This window comes from Myotis daubentonii, chromosome 2 (assembly GCF_963259705.1).
Source record: "Myotis daubentonii chromosome 2, mMyoDau2.1, whole genome shotgun sequence".
NCBI classification, from domain to species: domain Eukaryota; kingdom Metazoa; phylum Chordata; class Mammalia; order Chiroptera; family Vespertilionidae; genus Myotis; species Myotis daubentonii.
The window spans coordinates 16,701,487-16,719,883 of record NC_081841.1 but is presented as its reverse complement, the minus strand read 5'-3'; the positions used below and the strand labels follow the sequence as shown (position 1 = coordinate 16,719,883).

Sequence of the window (18,397 nt, the reverse complement as noted above, 5' to 3'; positions counted from 1 at the left end):
ATTTGCATATGTAGGCACAATGCAGGGAGGTGAAAGAGAAAGCAGGAAGAAGCCCCCTGCCACTGACAGTGATCGGAAACCCAGGGGGGAGCTAAGAGCTGGGGGGCAGGGCAAAGGCGGCCCTGGGGCCGCCTTTGCCCTGCCCCCCAGCCATGATCGGAGAATCAGGCGCCTTTGCTGCCCTGGCCAGTGATAGCAGGAAGTAGGGGTGGAGCCAGTGATGGGAGCTGGGCACGGTCGAAACTGGCAGTCCCGGGAGCTAGGGGTCCCTTGCCTGGGCCTAAAGCGGAGCCCACGATCGCGGGGCCGCTGCAGCTGCAGGTCCCCGCTGCCCGGGCCGGATGCCTCAGCCAGAGGCGTCCTGCAGGGGCAGGGGCGGAGCCCGCGCAATCGCGGCACCCCCCGCTGCCACTGTGGGTCCCTGCTGCCCAGGCCGGACGCCTAGGCCAGAGGCGTTAGGCCTGGGCAGGGGCGGAGCCTGCAACCGTGGGGAGCTGGGGGTCCCCTGCCCAGGCCTAAGGCCTTGGCCAGAGGCGTTAGGCCTGAGCAGGGGCAGAGCGGGAGATCGCGGGGAGCTGGGAGTCCCCTGCCCAGGCTTAATGCCTCGGCCAGAGGCGTTAGGCCTGGGCACGGGCAGAGCCTGCAACCGCGGGAGCTGGGGGTCCTCTGCCCAGGCCTGACACCTCTGCTGGAGGCCTCAGGCCTGGTCAAGGGGCCGATCCGGTGATTGGTGATCGGACGGTGATGAGGGTCAACTCCTCTGGCCGAGGCATCAGGCCTGGGCCAGAGGCATCAGGCCTGGGTAGGGGGCGGAGCCGGGGATTGGGGGGATATGATGGTCCCCTTGCCCAGGCCTGAAGCCTGGGTCAGAGGCATCAGGCTTGGGCGGGGGGTGGAGCAAGCGATCAGAGGGAGATGAGGGTCCCCTGCCCAGGCATGATTCCTGGGCCAGAGGCCTCAGGCCTGGGCGGGGGCCAGAGCCAGTGATCGGGGGGAGATGGGGGTCCCCTGTCCAAGCCTGACACCTCTGGCGGAGGCGTCAGGCCTGGGCAAGGGGCTGATCCTGCGATTGGAGGGTGATGGGGGTCAATGCCTGAGGGCTCCCAGTATGTGAGAGGGGGCAGGCTGGGCTGAGGGACACTCCCCCCACACACACACCCAGTGCACGAATTTCGTGCACCGGGCCCCTAGTATAAAAATAATTGTACACCATGGCCAAGTGGGATTTATCTCAGGAATGCAAGTTTGACTTACTATCAAAAAGCAATTAGCATAACACATCACATTAATAGAATAAAATAAGTCACATGATTATCTCAATAAATGCAGGAAAAACAACTGATAAAATCTAACGCTTTCTCATGATAAAAACACTCAGAACTAGGAATAGAATTTCTCAACCTGATAAAGGCTAGCTACAAAAAACCCACAGCCAATATCCCTCTACTTAATGGTATAAGACTAAATGCTATTCTCCTAAGATCAGAAATAAAACGTTTGCTCTCACCACTTTCATTTAACAACTAGTAGCCCTGTGCACGAATCTGTGTGCCAGTAGTTCACTGCGCCCTCCTGTACAGCTCTCTACCAGCTCCCCTAGCCCCCACTAATAGCTTGCTGCCCTGCCCCCTCCTGTAGCTCTCCACCTCCTGCTTGCTTGCTGCCCTGCCCGCTCCTTAGCTCTCACCTCCCACTTGCTTGCTGCCCTGCCCACTCCTGTAGCTCTCCACCTCCCGCTTGTAGCTCGCTGCCCCACCCTCCTGCTGATCTGGTCATGACGCAGTCGGTCATTATGCTTCATAGCATAACGACCATTTGCATATTACATCTTTATTATATAGGATGTCCTAAAGGTTTTAGGTAAGACAATTAGGAAAGAAAAAGAAATAAAAGGCTCTCCCTTCCCCTTTCTAAAATCAATAAAATATAAATAAAATAAAATAAAAAGAATTTCTGACCCACTAATGGTACTTATAGTTCTTTTGCAGTATCGTTATAACTTTATTCTTCTTTTAACATATTTTATGTCATTTGATGAGATTTTGGTAGGCAATGAATGTATGCACATATCAGTCCCTCATATTTCACTCTGAAGTAGCTACTAACAATTGAGGAATAGAACACCTAAGTCTATGGACTCAAGCTCTTTCTACTACTCCACACTACCTTATAAGATATAATCCTTACATTAGAGACCTTAAAAATCTTCTAGAATGAATATAGACATTAAAGCAGAACTAAACACATGGCAATATACCATAAGTAAAAAGGGAAGCTACAGATAACCTGGGAAGAAAATTAACAGTTCTACTGAGGAATAACAAGCAATAAGATTATAGAGGTGGGAAGTGGAAGACAAATTCCTATACAGGGAGTATAACAGGACGGTCGAGCAAATGTACAAAAATAATGGGAAATAAAGCTAGGAAAGAGATCAAATAAGAGACCCAAGTAAGATTAAGAAAGATGTAGGACCATAAAAACTCTCTTCCTTCATTCAAAACACATTTGTAGGATAGGTACTAAATCAACTGTAGATGAGTTATTTCTGAAGTAGAGATCTACACATAGGTAATATTTTATTACAATGTATGGAAAGTGTCTCTCAATCATCTACTTCTACATATGTGCACACATATAATGGTAGTAGGGGTGAAAAGAAACAATCAGCATGTAAATAATTTAATTCCAAATTTCAGTAGGTATTCACTTAAATTGTTTTTAATATATACCTCTGATATGAAAAGAGCCATCGTCATTTCTCTCTACCACAAGATGATCAATATGAATGGCTACAGGAGCTGGTTCAAGGGATATTGTACCACTACGAGGACTGTCATCCTATAGGAAAGAAAAATAGTATCAGCATGTTGTTATTAAAGTAAATGATAAAATCAAGATTATCATTTTCTTAAGACATATTACTTCAGTCAATATTTTTAATGAGTTAGAAATGTATCTTTTAGTTAATACAGAGAAAACTGCCTATTATATTTTTATATTTTCTAATTTCTATGAAGGATCTCCACATCATTCACTAAAAACACCAACATATTCATTTCAATGCTGGTAAAGTATATATTACAGGGAAGGCATATTCTCAGGCATGAATCCGAAGTTCAGGTAGGCAAAGTTAACATGTATAACATGAAAATGTGAAAATATTTATTGACATACTTTTAAATTTATTTTTGTATTAGAAACTTGTATCTTCATTGGCATCACTGTTGCAACAGTATCATCTTCCAAAAAATGTTGAATATTCGTAAGAGAAGATGTAAGAAACTCAGTGCTAAAGTTTTCTATATGGCATTGCAGAAATCCATTTTTTTCTGCAAGCAAAGAGTGCATTATAGCACCAGGCCCACTTTCAAATCTCAGAGTAATCTCAGGAGAGGATTTGGAATGAATAACAGCTTTATGATCAGAACCTACGGAAAAAGAACATGTAAAAATTGTAACTTGAAGTACTACTCAAAAATGTCACTCTCATATGTCATTAGAGGTTACAATCATTTTATGCAATGGGAAAGCAGTAATAAGGTTTAATATTCACCCTTAATTTAAGTGATAGTTACAGTACTTATACAACACTAGTGGTCCAGTGCACAGATTCGTGCACATTGAAAGGAAATTAATTAGAAGATTCGTGCGGTAATTACGTTACTGCAAAAAGTTACACATCAAAATAGTATATATAATATAGTATTATAAAATTAAAACACACATGTGATTGGCGCCAGCGTGAGCTTCATATGTATCGACGCCGGTCAGTTGATGAATAAATCGTGATGTGGTTCATGTTGAATGTCCACAAAAACAACCAAATTCACAATCAACAATGACAGATTGAAACACATGTGTGCAAATGACGCCAGCTAGAGCTTTATATGTATCATGCATGTGCAAGTCAACATTAATTTATTTAGTTAGTTAGTTATTTTAGAAGAAAATGTCTTTATGTCTCCAGAATAGGAAAGTGTTTCTTTTTTTCTTCTTCTTCTTATTTTTTTCTTGATTGATTAAAGTATTACATATGTGTCCTTATCCCCCCATTATCCCCCAAACCCCCTCAACATTTATTTTTAAATTGCTAGTGTGCGTCTTATGTACCAGCCAGTTGGTAGGTTGGACGGTCGGACAGTCGGTCCTTTAGCCTTTTATATATATAGATACCATATATAACCCTCACATCCTATTTTATAGATAATTTTATACTGAAATAATGTTCATTTGTCTCTATTTTCTACTTTTTGGTAACATCAAACAACATACCATGATATAAATCTGATATCATATAGACATATATAATACTTTCAACAATAAAGATTTCATAAAAAAGAAAAGAAACATAAGAGAAGAACCAAGATGGCGGCATAGGTTAGCGCCGGAGATTGCTGCCTCAAACAACCAATTCAAGGGTACACCTAAAAGACGAACGGACATCATCCAGAACCACAGGAAGGCTGGCTGAGTGGAAATTCTACAACTAGGAGGAAAGAGAATATCATACCCAGACTCAGAGGAGGCGCAGTGCTGACGTGAAATACTCAGGTGCGGAGTGAGCGCGCAGAGCGGGCTGGAGGCGGAGGGCGCGGTTGTTGTTTTCAATCGGGAGGGAGTTTCAGACTCTGAGCTCCAGATCCGGGCGAGTCTCTAGGGACCCAGACTCAAACGGGAGAAGCGGGACTGTCTGGCTTCGGTCGGAACTAGGCAGCTTTCTCTCCGAGGTTTGCAGCGGTTGCTGGGACTCTGTGAGGCAGAGCCCCTAGGGACGGAACTGAGAGCAGCCATAACTGCTCGCTCAGCCCGCCCTGTTTGATCCCGTGCGACCCGCCCCGCCCAAGCCCTGCACAGAGCCATTTGCCGGAGAGCCTCAGGCAAAGGCTAGATTAGCACCTCCCCAGAGGACAGAAGTTTTCCCACTGCAGACACAGCCAGTTGACCTGGAGGTCAAATGCCCCCAGTATTAACTACAACAATCAAGGCTTAACTACAACAAGACTGCGCACAAAGACCACTAGGGGGTGCACCAAGAAAGCATAAAAAAAAATGCGGAGACAAAGAAACAGGACAAAATTGTCAATGGAAGACATAGAGTTCAGAACCACACTTTTAAGGTCTCTCAAGAACTGTCTAGAAGCTGCCGATAAACTTAATGAGATCTACAAGAAATCTAATGAGACCCTCGATGTTATGATAAAGAACCAACTAGAAATTAAGCATACACTGACTGAAATAAAGAATACAGACTCCCAACAGCAGACCAGAGGAGCGCAAGAATCAAGTCAAAGATTTGAAATACGAAGAAGCAAAAAACACCCAACTGGAAAAGCAAAATGAAAAAAGAATCCGAAAATACGAAGATAGTGTAAGGAGCCTCTGGGACAGCTTCATGTGTACCAACATCAGAATTATAGGGGTGCCAGAGGATGAGAGAGACCAAGATATTGAAAACCTATTTGAAGAAGTAATGACAGAAAACTTCCCCTACCTGGTGAAAGAAATAGACTTACAGGTCCAGGAAGCGCAGAGAACCCCAAACAAAAGGAATCCAAAGAGGACCACACCAAGACACATCATAATTAAAATGCCAAGAGCAAAAGACAAAGAGAAAATCCTAAAAGCAGCAAGAGAAAGAAACTCAGTTACCTACAAGGGAATACCCATACGACTGTCAGCTGATTTCTCAACAGAAACTTTGCAGGCCAGAAGGGAATGGCAAGAAATATTCAAAGTGATGAATACCAAGAACCTACAACCAAGATTACTTTATCCAGCAACGCTATCATTCAAAATTGAAGGTCAGATAAAGAGCTTCACAGATAAGGAAAAGCTAAAGGAGTTCATCACCACCAAACCAGTATTATATGAAATGCTGAAAGGTATCCTTTAAGAAAAGGAAGAAGAAGAAAAGGTAAAGATACAAATTATGAACAACAAACATGCATCTATCAACAAGTGAACTAATAATCTGGTGATCATAATAGAATCAGGGACATAGAAAGGGAATGGACTGACTATTCTTGGGGGGGAAAGGGGTGTGGGAGATGCGGGAAGAAACTGGACAAAAATCATGCACCTATGGATGAGGACAGTGGGTGGGGAGTGAGGGCGGAGGGTGGGGCGGGAACTGGGAGGAGGGGAGTTATGGGGGGAAAAAAGAGGAACAAATGTAATAATCTGAAACATAAATCTGGTATCCTGCATACCTCAGATACTTAAGAGTGTATCTTGATATGTACCTATCTACAAATCAACACTAATAAAAGAGAAAAATGGTAATTGGCGTACGATGCTACCCTTTTCATTGGCTAATCAGGGCTATATGCAAATTAACTGCCAACTAAGATTGGCAGTTAACTGCCAACAAGATGGCGGTTAATTTGCATATGTAGGCACAATGCAGGGAGGCAAAAGGGAAAGCAGGAAGAAGCCCCCTGCCACTGACAGTGATCAGAAACCCAGGGAGGAGCTAAGAGCTGGGGGGCAGGGCAAAGGCGGCCCTGGGGCCGCCTTTGCCCTGCCCCCCAGCCATGATCGGAGAATCAGGCGCCTTTTCTGCCCTGGCCAGTGATAGCAGGAAGTAGGGGTGGAGCCAGCGATGGGAGCTGGGCACGGTCGAAGCTGGCAGTCCCAGGAGCTAGGGGCCCCTTGCCTGGGCCTAAAGCGAAGCCCACGATCGCGGGGCCGCTGCACCTGCAGGTCCCCGTTGCCTGGGCCGGACGCCTCAGCCGGAGGCATCCTGCAGGGGCAGGGGCAGAGCCCGCGCAATCGCGGCGCCCCCTGCTGCCACTGCAGGTCCCCACTGCCCGGGCGGGACGCCTAGGCCAGAGGCGTCAGGCCTGGGCAAGGGGCCGATCCTGCGATTGGAGGGTGATGGGGGTCAACGCCTGAGGGCTCCCAGTATGTGAGAGGGGGCAGGCTGGGCTGAGGGACACTCCCCACACACACACCCAGTGCACGAATTTCGTGCACCGGGCCCCTAGTTTGTAATATAATGGACGATGGTCATGAAAAAACAGTCATGGCATTTAAAGTAAGTGACTACAAAGACATTTCTCAAGAAGTAATGAAATGGCTTTGCACCTTCCTCATTAAAACTGGGTATTAAATATTTACATTTATTAAGCCTTGGCCTTGTTCAAAAAATTTTTAGGTTACAGGCATATAAATATAGCTTACAGGCATATAAATACTTGACTTCAAAAACAAGTTTTAAAACTTCAATAAAGCACATAAAGAATATCCAACTTGCCCTCAGTGGATAGAGCGTCAGCCTGTGGACTGAGGGTCCCTCGTTTGATTCCAGTCAGGGGCATGTACCTTGGTTGAGGCACATCCCCAGTGCGGGGTGTGCAGGAGGCAGCTGATCGATGTTTCTAACTCTCTATCACTCTCCCTTCCTCTCTGTAAAACAATTAATAAAAATATTTTTTTTTTTAAAAAGAATATCCAACTGAAAAAAGAAAAGTTTCTAGTGGAACCACTGAAATGAATTGACCCTTCTGGTAACTACTGTGTTTATTTTACTTTACCCAACTCTTAAAAGAACAGGAGGAAACATGCACATGGCATAATCAGATAAAAAGTAAGCAATAGAAAAATAAGAACAGAAGGGAAAAGGAAAAAATAGGTAGGAAAGTTAATAACTCAAAATACATTATTTAAGTTTCTGTATCAAAGGTAGACCAAAAATGAGCTTTCCAGAAACAAAAAGAAAAACACGATCCATTTCGCAATTCATAACACCCATGAGTTAAAAACAAACTAATTGTTCTGGAAAGGCAAAGAGGTATCAATTGTTGAGGAACCAAAGTTATCTGTGCCATGGGTCCACATAAGAAACCCCACTAATTAAATTCATGAAATGTTTACTTTCCCTCAGCATGAGTGTGAACATGTACTTAGATATGTTAGTATTTCCTATATCAAGAAAAAATAAGTTAATTAACTTGTCTATTCTATATAATAAAAGCCTAATATGCAAATTGACCGAACACCGTAACGACGGGTGGAATGACTGGTTGCTATTATGTGCACTGACCACCAGGGGGCAGCCACTCAACTCAGGAGCTGCCCCCAGCCCACACGCCCCAGGCCAGCCAAAGCGGGTGCCACTGGGGTCTCCCGATCACCCTGCCGGTCGTCCTTCAGAGGGAGGCGAGTGGCAGCAGCAGCAGGGAAATCAAGGTGCGGGGCTGGCTGGCAAGCAGGCTGGCGCCACCCCCCGGTCACTCTGCCAGTCGCCCCACAGATCGGCCCTGATTGCCAGCCAGGCCTACTGACCCTACCCATGCATGAATTTCATGCATCGGGCCTATAGTTTAAAAATAAGAGCAATTAGAAACAACTTGGTATATGTGATTTCATAGTATATTTTAATGATCTGTACATCTACATATCTATGTCTACACATACACACACACACCAGATACATACTCCAGGGAGCTGAGAGCTAGAAATAATTATCTTCATTAGTCAAATACCATTCCTCCCTACTACCACTTATGCCATGAAGCTATTACAGTAAGGACTTCCTATTAAAGGAATCCAAAATCCACACATTATAGAAAAACAAAAACAAGCAAACAAATACAATCTTTGTTCATATGTTAATAATGTTTGAAATGCTAAAGCTAATTTTTTAAAATCTTTTTTAACCCTTTCCCCATACTTTTCCTCTTTCTCTCTCCTTGATTTTTTTGTTTGTTTGTTTGTTTGGGGGGTGTGTGTGTGTGTGTGTGTGTGTGTGTGTGTGTGTTTATCCTTCTAGCAACCAGCTGAGCGAGACAGTTCAGAAAAATTAAGGTATTAGATAGCACTGACTATATAACCCATACATACAAGGCATTTCAAATGGACTTCTTCATTGAAGAACAACAAGAACAAAAGTAATAAGGTATGATACTAAATGAAGTATAAAAAAAGTTAAGAAAATAATTGTGCAACTGGAAATAATCTATGAATGTACAATTAGAAAAGTGGTTGAGTTGTATATAGAACACGGTCTAGGTTCTGAAATTTTATGTTCAAACTTTTTAAAATTTTTGTCCATTGTAAAACCTTTCCAACGATATACTTAGTTTCCTTCTTTTTGCATGTTATTGGAATTTTACACTTGCTAATATAAAATTCTTGACATTTTTTTTTAGCAGATCCATTGTAAACTGCAAGGCGTACACACAGAAAAAAGCCAGGAGCCAATTTTTTCCATAATGGTTTATAGGAAAACTAGAGGTCTGATGCACAAAATTCATGCATGTGTAGGGTCCCTAGGACTGGCCAGCAATCAGGGCTGATCCGTGGGGTGACCGGCGGGGCAACCAGGGGGCCCCCGCTGGCACCCGCCTTGGCTGGCCTGGTGCTGCCTGCTCACAGGCCCCGCCCCCGGCAGGGCGATCAAGGGGTGGCGCCAGCCTGCTGTCACCAGTCGCCTCTCTCTGTGGGGCAGCTGGTGGGGTGACCGGGGAGCCCCACTGGCACCTGCCTTGGCTGGCCTGGGGCCTGCGGGCTGGGGACAGCTCATGCATTGAGTGTCTGCCCCCTGGTGGTCAGTGCACATCACAGCAACTGGTCGTTCCACCATTCTGTCAATTTGCATATTAGGCTTCTATTATATAGGATGGCAAATTTATCTGCAATCCCCATGATGTGAAGTGATAGCATACTTATTTGATATCATGTAGGACTATATGTATTTCAACATGTTATATATCAGATACAGCATTCTGTATATATGGCAAAGAAAAACATCACAGGGCTGTGATTTTTTAAAACATTTTAAAACTTAAATATTGTCATTTTAAATTCTTAGTATAACTAGTCTATTAAATCATTTCTTCTTGCCGAAACCGGTTTGGCTCAGTAGATAGAACGTCAGCCTGCGGACTGAAAGGTCCCAGGTTCGATTCCGGTCAAGGGCATGTACCTGGGTTGCGGGCACATCTCCCAGTGGGAGATGTGCAGGAGGCAGCTGATCGATGTTTCTCTCCCATCGATGTTTCTAACTATCTATCTCTCTCCCTTCCTCTCTGTAAAAAATCAATAAAATATATTTTTTAAAGAAATCATTTCTTCAAATGACTAAAAACCATAAATATCTTTATTTAAACTTTGAAAAAGGGATGGCTTCCTCTTCATACCCTGCATTTTTTTTGTTTATATCCCTCTATGTCCAAGGGAGAGTGTTGATCTTAGAATACAGAACCACAAGAACAGGATACGTGATTTTTCCAAATACCAAGTATTTGGAAATGTTTGCTTATAAACAAAAATATGGAATATAGAAATTGACACTTATTCTAGTATGGACCTAAATATGACCTTCTAGGATTACTATATCACTCTTTTCATATAGAAAGAACTCAGTTTTCTCAGACCCTTATATCCTCAACAGATTATATTTCTAAATCAACATGAAAATAAACTGATGTAAAACAAGTCTCTAATGTAAACGTAATTTTTCTTGAATTCATTTATATGGTAACTAGTGACCCGGTGCATGGATTTGTGCACATTAAAAAGAAATTAATTAGAAGGTGGCCAGTGGGGCAGTACTTGGTAAGACGGGCCAGACATGCCCTAGAGCCAACCTCCCACAGTACCTCTCCAGCCGGCCACACCTGGGGTGGCACTGTGGCTCAAAGGGCATCTACAGAGTAAGCAGGGTCCCTCCGGCAGGTAGGGTCCCTCAGCCGGGCCTGCAGGGATTGGGCCGAAGCCGGCTCTCCAACATCCTCCAAGGGGTCCTAGAGTGCAAGAGGGTACTCTGCAAAGTTGCTATCGTACAGGGTGTGAAACGCAAATGCAAGCGTGCAGTAAACCTGATTCAGGGCCGACAGTGCCCCAGCAACAACATAACCCACGGCTGAAGGTGGAATCACACGGCCCCACGAGGAATCGGGCTCCCTCCTCTCTGGTTTTGGGGTGCATTACCCGAGAACTGCCGCTGCAAAGTCACTGCCACTCGGCAGCTCCTGCGTTGAGTGCCTGCCCCATGGTGGTCAGTATGCATCATAGCAACCAGTTGGACGGGCGGAGGGATACTTAGCATATTAGCCTTTTATATATATAGATGAGTCATAGGTATTAAAAAAAAAAAGTTTAAGTCATATTAAAATCTCACCTACTGAACGATTGGAAAGGTAATTCCGAAGACTGATATTGCCTAATTGATCCGGTGTCACTTGGTCCACTTGAAGACAGATTTCTGTATCTTCCCCTCGGATGTGAATTTCCCCATTAACACCAATAATTTTAAACATCACGACTGACATCTAACAATGATTACATAAATAATATTAGTATAGCAAGTAATTAAAACAAAAATTTTAAAAAATAACTCAGGAAACTACAATCTCTAAAAATACAACTTAGGCCTAATAAACCAAATATATACTTGTGATCAAAAGAATGTGGTTACTACATTATTGTCATAAATTTCAGCCCCCTTTCTTCTTACTCAGTCAAGAGAAGAATTTTTTGAACACAAAGACTGATTACATGACATTTCCATGAGAAATTATTTTCATTAAAAGCTGAACATATTTTCCAAATCATCCACAAAATATCTCACTGGGTGAAGAGGCTTAAATAAACCAGTAATATATTTCTTTTGTAGAAAGCCCCTCATAGGAACTACCAATCTTATCATCAAACTATTTCAAAGTATATTTAAATTGAAACTAAAATAAAGGTGAAAAATAAAAGATGAAAAAAGATAGAACCTCCCCTCCTCAATACAAAAAAACAAAATTTTTAAGTGAAATTCAGAGAAAAACAATTCAGTAAGATGAATTTTCAAGAATAGAAAATGAGTTTTCAAGAGAGAACAAAGTGAATCACCTACAATCTGATCATTTTATATATTAATGTCTTAACATGTGAGCACATTAAGTTGGCATTTCTCTTCATAAAATTTCTGAAATGATTACCAGGTCATTATGGTTTTCTTGAGCACCCTCTGAATTTGTACTGATGGCATCTGGAGAGGTTTCACCACAATTCTGTAGGTTTGCAGTGGCATTTGCACTATTTGCTGGGTTCTGGCAATTTGTACTTGAGTTCTTTTTAATAACTGAAATAATACAAAATAAACTAATAAAATCAGTTTTACCAATAATCCAAAAATGTTTATTTATCTAACCAAAATGGGCTATCCCTTTAACTTTTTCCTAAGCATAGCCTTGTTTAAAAGACAATAAACAAAGAAAAATTAAATTGTAATTAGTTAGCAAATAATAATAACTTCTCACAATAGAATGTTAGAGATACTTAAGCCCTAAACTTAGTCTGAAATCTACCACAGCTGACTTCAGCCTGTGTTCTCCATGCAGGCACGGTGCTTCTGTAACTAGCAGGTTCGTGGTCAGCCAGTGTGGCCCGCTTTACTCTGTTCTACATTGGATAATTCCAGTCTGACCACTTAATTTTTCTTTTTAGTACCCTACAGTAGCTTCTAATGATCGTCTACATGAAGTTAATTCCACTACCATCAATGTAATCATTCTCCACTCTTATCTACCTGCCATACTTTATCAATGTGCTGTTATTATTTCCATATTTCTCAAATTCTCTGAGGTAAAATACAATTTTTTTAAGTGTCTGTCACAGATCAATTATTAGAAAATTACTAGAAAAATTAGTAAATTACTAGAAAGATTAGAAAAGCCAAAGACATACAAAACATAGTCTCAATGTTCTTATTATATTTACTACCATATAATAAGCTTCCATGAGCAAATCCTGCTATGGAACTAAGTAGATACAGTCTGGAGTCCTGTCCTAGGACCACATAGTTAAGAATCATCATGCTAATTAAGGTCACCTAATCAACATTTCACATATAGAAGTCTCTGTAAGAGTGCTAGTAGCCTTAATGCTATTCTGCTTTATGATCTACTAGAGGCCCGTGCATGAATTCATGCATGGGTGGGGTCCAGCCAGCCCGCCCCAATCGAGGCTGATCAGGCAGGACCAGTCGGGGGAGGGGACGCGGCCAGCTGGGAAGGGCCGCAGGCAGTTGGCCGGCCAGCCCCGCCCCCTGGTCGAACTCCAGGTTGAGGGGACAATTAGCATATTAGCTTTTCATTATATAGGATATACAAATAAATGCTAGATGTCAGCCACACACAAAAAAGAGAAAGATATGGTTAAAAGAAGCACATATAAGATACATAGATATAATATAAATGCTTTATTGTATTGTTTTACCTTTTTCCAGAAAACTATCAACTCCATCACTTTCTAACAACTGTTCTTCCAATAACATGCTGTCAAGTGAAATGGTATCCAATGAGGTTTGTGAGGAGCTTCTTTTTATGTTCTTGTAGGATGTACAGTGTGGAACCAGGTTCGGTGGGCAGTGTTCCTTAGGCTTCCCACTGTTAACAAACAAAATTATTAGAAGATCATCACATATAACGTAAAAAAGTCTTTCTAAAAAATACCTCTAACAAAATAAAAACATGTATACAGTATCCACAAATTTATAAATTATATTTTATAAATATAACCTTAAAGTATTTTCATGTTTTGAAGAACCTGCTCTTCCATGTGTTAATTCTAACAATGCCATATTTTGCCATGCGATTTCAGGTCCAAAATCAAAATACGCTCACACACAAACTCCCCAGCCCCCTCCCAATAGCACACTGTTACCTTAAAGATGACTGTGATTTAAGTGTTCTCACTGTGGGTGCTTCTTCTTTACTGAATTCCAGGTTCTCAGTGAGTGAAGCTGTTTCTGGGAGCAAATCTTCAGCTTTAAAGATCGACTTTATGGTTTCATTTCTTTCACTAGTTAAACTACTTGAAAGCACATTTTGATTACCATCATTATCAAATGACAGCATGTCTGAATGTTCTCTGTAGTTTAAGACACTATTTGAATCTGTATGAGATAATTTCCTTTTGTCCCTTGTTTCTAATCCAATTTGTTCTGAGCCACTTTTGCAAAGAATTCCACTACTTTCATCTTCACTTATTCTCTCTAAATTTTTATCTGACAAATAATCCAGAAAAGAAATACCTTTTTGCAGATTTGTGTCACTAGCTGATTTAAAAAGCAAAGGATCCTTCAAAGGGACATGGCTAAGGTCAACACTCATAGATCTGTTCTCTGACATATGATTAACAGTTACACTTCTAATTTGATTGATACCATTACTAACTTGTTTCCTTTTTGAAGATAAGAATTCTCTGTTTTCTGTAGGCAAATAATCGGGAACTATTGGGTTCACACCTCCAGAAATAGAAGACTTAAGAGTATTTGCTTGTTCCACTGGATGTAGTAAAAGAGCCACTTCTGCACTTTTAAGTAAAATTCCAATGCAAACGGATGTCTGACTAGCAGGACTGCCAGTCACCGCTTCTACATCATTCCTTAAGTTCTCTGAAAGGAGGATAAGTGATTCATGGAGGAAAAGCAAGAACAAATACTGGTAGTGATTGATCTGCATACTGACGTGTTTATGAACATGAACCAGGACATGAATATCTGCATCTGATGAAGAGGAAAATCTTAAAAATGTATCGGAAGATTTCTGCCTTCCATTTGTTAAGGGCTCAGACTCTGTACTGTAATACTCCTTCAAGAGCTTTTTCCGCTTCAATCGGCCAGTCAGATCACTAGATTCACTTTGTGATGTATTTAGAGATATTTGATTACAAGTCTGAAGCTCTTTTTGAGACAGTGCATACCTTGTTGGCTGACAAATCCAGAAGGAAAGAGGGAAAGAGTCTACAAAACTTAGTGGTCGTCCTTTTCCGCTTTTCATCCCTTCATAATCTATCCAAAATTGAGAAAAGTACACAGCCCAAACATCTGTGGCAGCAGAAGTTTTAAGAGTGTGTTTACTCAACTTGGGAGTAATATTTCCTTTATAAACTTCATGCATTTTGGTATCTTGTTCATGAGCATGTCTCTGGAAGATTGGATGTAGAAGATTAAAACTGTCACCTGACTTGGGGAAGCTAGTATATGTTTTACTGAAAAAGTCACAATCTTTAAAGTCTTGAAACAAGGCTTCTAGGTCAGAATGTCGACAGTTTGGACAGTGTCTTGTATTTGTGGCAATCATTTCAGAACTCTGAATAGAAATTGCATGCGGTTGATCTTGATGACATTCAGATTTCATTTCAGAAGGAATAACAACCTAGAAAAGAGAAAATATTTTTTAAAAAATAAAAATATATTAAAATCCATATAAGATAAAATAATCAAGAACATGACTTAGCTCAGGAATTCTTTTTGATATTACCCCTCAAAATACTAGCTTCCTATCCAGACATAAAATACTCTCCCCCCCAAAAAATCTTTTTATTAAACTGAGTTAAAAGGATTTAAGTGATTTACCACTAAGAAACGCTTGAAAAACAAACATAAGTAATGAATAATGTGCATAGCATACAAATATATTTGCATATAACATATCACAAAGTTAAAAAAATTTTAATTAAATCAGTACTATTAAATGCTTACTTATGCCCTGTACATATAAGAAAGTGCCAAGTTTAAAAAAGGAAAAATTTTAAAGATATTTGAGGTTCAAGGAATTTGGAGGATGAATACATGAGTAAATGGAATGACTTGATAGATGTTAATCACTTTTCTGGGAGAAAACAATTAAGAAAATAAACTTAAGTGTATAGGTGCAACTATTTACTAAAATAATTTTCCAGAGATGATTAATCCCAATGCTTAAGATACATCAAAGAATTCAAAGTGATTGCTTTTAAAACTTTTCATACTCAGAAAATGTAAAGATCATTATATAATTGTATCTTAAATTATAATTATAAATATCACAAAATGTGTTTCTTTATATTGAATATTAAAGATCTTTGAAACATTTCTGCACTGTAATTGTTAAGTATTATTAACCTTATTTTACAGAGAATTAAAGGTACATAAATTTAGTCTTCCATCAGCACTGAAATTTTCATCCATGCCCAAGTCTTATTCTATTTACTACACTAAACTGTTATTCTTTTTTTAATTTTCCTTCCGTTAAAGTTTAAATATCCAAGGAATTCAGACTACCAGTTACCTGGCTATAATATAAAGCAACTTTCTATTACCTTTGGGTATTAATAATAGAATAAGTGTGAATAAATAATACTTAGATATAATTTTAAAGCTTCATTGTATTATTTACTCTCCTTAAAACAAAATTTTATCAGCTCTGGTGAGAAGTATGAAAAAAAATGACTGACTTAAACTTCTACTGATTACCTCCAAATGGATAAGCAATGAAAAATAAATAAAAGAAAGATAAAGAAGCAGGGAAAAGTCTCTTAAAGCTTCTATAACTGAAAATCAAAATTAAAACAAATTTCAAAATCAAAATTAAGATCACAATGAAGCTGATTTAAATTGAGCACCCCTCTTAAATTCTGGAAATTAAAATGGTGTTAACTTTTCTTCTAAAACAATGGTTATGTTCTCATAGCCACTTGTTTATATGGTACCTTTAGCATTAAGCCATCAACTCGAATATCAACATGCTCATCAGATTTTGAATTGTCATTCAACTTGTATATAGCCATAAATTGACTAAGGCTCTGTTTTAAATCCAATAGAAATTGATTTAACCACAGAATACTTCTTTCATCCACAGTAAACTGTAGTGCATTCAGCTGGCTATAAAGGTTGGGAGATGGAACTGTGGAGAAAAAAAATTTTTAAAGATTTTTAATAAACAGATAGTTCTTAACCTTCCCTGAGAACAGAAAAGACATTTTTAACAAGTTTTATTCTTTTTCAATTTAGGTAAAAAGATTTTCAGATGTTCTTCCCAAAATTGAAGTGACACGTGTGGATTGATAGCAAACACATTTAGACAGATGAAAACAAATTTTTGTTTCACTAACTAAAAAAATATGTAACTTAATCTAAAACTAGCTATATAAATGGGAAATACTGTTTACATCTATTTTCCTAATGTGATAGTACCAATTAGCAAACTTCAAAAAACCTTACCTCTTTAATGAATTATGACACCAAAGTTGTGATCGTTAATCCCTTATTTCAATAAGGACTTTTACTACCTGAATCTGAATATGAATCCTCCACAATGAAAGAACCAAGTCTTAATGATTAATTTCTTATGAAAGTGGTAAACCAGGCAAATCTTTTTGACAGGAGGGACCACGTGCAGTTTTACTCTCCCCTTAATCCTAAACCTACCATAGTACTTAGTGCAAAGTGAAAACTCAATTATCCCTTAAATGATCAAATGAATACTCTTTTTCATAGCTTCCCAAAATAGAAGAATGCCTAGGGGTAGATAAATGTTTTAGTGCCAATATATGTTCAAGTAATATTTATAATTAGAGTGTATATCACTTCCTGAAATCCACATATATTTGCATCATAAAAGCCAAAATTATTTTCAGATCATTTTGATGAAGATATTTTATTCTAAATATTCAGACCTATTTACTTCTACCAAAGCAAAGTAGTATATATATATCTAGAAATTTTAAACTATATTAATTTAAGGAAAATAGGCTCAAGTGGTGAGATACCAGTAAAGATAGCATTATAACAATGTCCTGAATAGGATTTATTTGCCTGCTTGCCTTCCTTCGTTCCTTCCTTCCTTCCTCCCTCCCTCCCTCCCTTCTTCCTTCCCTCTCTCTTTTCTCTCTCTCTCTCTCTCTCATTTACTTTCTTTTAGCAAAGATTCACTGAATGGTAACTAATTTTGTGAATTGTGTTAAGCACAAAGAATTAATTTTTAAAAATAGGGTATGGTCCTTTTCTTAAAAAGTTCATAGACTATTACACAAGACAGACATGAAAATAGCAAGATTATAATTCAAGTCCAACAGAGAAATTCAATTGGGATGTAAAGGGGCTTGTCAGAAATAGCAAGGAAGTGGGATGCTGAGAAAGGGAAGAAAGGAGAAGGAATCTCAAGTATATATTAAGTGATGATGACAGACACAGAAAAGACTAGACAGCAAATGTGGTCCTCAAGGCTAGAGCACAAAAGCAAAGGACCCTGACTGAGATCTGAGACAGAGGAAGAACCCTGGTGCTCTAAGCAGCAGAAAGATCTATATGCAGTTTCTAATGGGGGTCTACTTCTGAAATAGATAATTATTTAGCTATTAAAGTATTTAAAATGAACTTGGAGAAACATGGGATATGCTCCTATAATTAAGAGAAAAGAACAGGATGTAAAACAAATATGTAAAAGAAGCATGCAATAAAAACAGAACAATACAGAAACCAAGATGGCGGCATAGGTAAACACTGGAAATTGCTGCCTCCCACAACAACTTCAAAAAAACAAGGAAAAGACAAAACGGACATCATCCAGAACTACAGGAAGGCTGGCTGAGTGGAAATTCTACAACTAGAAGAAAAGAGAAAAGCACACTGAGA

The 18,397-nt window shown here is 39.9% G+C and overlaps 1 protein-coding gene across 10 annotated transcripts in view; it reads right to left on the bottom strand.

Moving 5' to 3' along the window:
- BLTP3B (bridge-like lipid transfer protein family member 3B) overlaps nucleotides 1-18,397 on the bottom strand; it is a 92,502-nt gene that overhangs the window by 7,840 nt on the left and 66,265 nt on the right. For 6 of the 10 annotated variants that reach the window (XM_059681882.1, XM_059681886.1, XM_059681884.1 and 3 more), the window contains 7 exons: nucleotides 16,474-16,667; nucleotides 13,663-15,158; nucleotides 13,216-13,385; nucleotides 11,937-12,079; nucleotides 11,129-11,279; nucleotides 3,178-3,431; nucleotides 2,733-2,841 (listed from right to left, as the gene is read on the bottom strand). In XM_059681882.1, the coding sequence (XP_059537865.1) occupies nucleotides 2,733-2,841; nucleotides 3,178-3,431; nucleotides 11,129-11,279; nucleotides 11,937-12,079; nucleotides 13,216-13,385; nucleotides 13,663-15,158; nucleotides 16,474-16,667 (2,517 nt within the window). Of the gene's footprint in view, nucleotides 1-2,732; nucleotides 2,842-3,177; nucleotides 3,432-11,128; nucleotides 11,280-11,936; nucleotides 12,080-13,215; nucleotides 13,386-13,662; nucleotides 15,159-16,473; nucleotides 16,668-18,397 lie in introns of those variants that run through there. The other 4 variants (XM_059681890.1, XM_059681885.1, XM_059681891.1 and 1 more) reach the window with 4 other exon arrangements.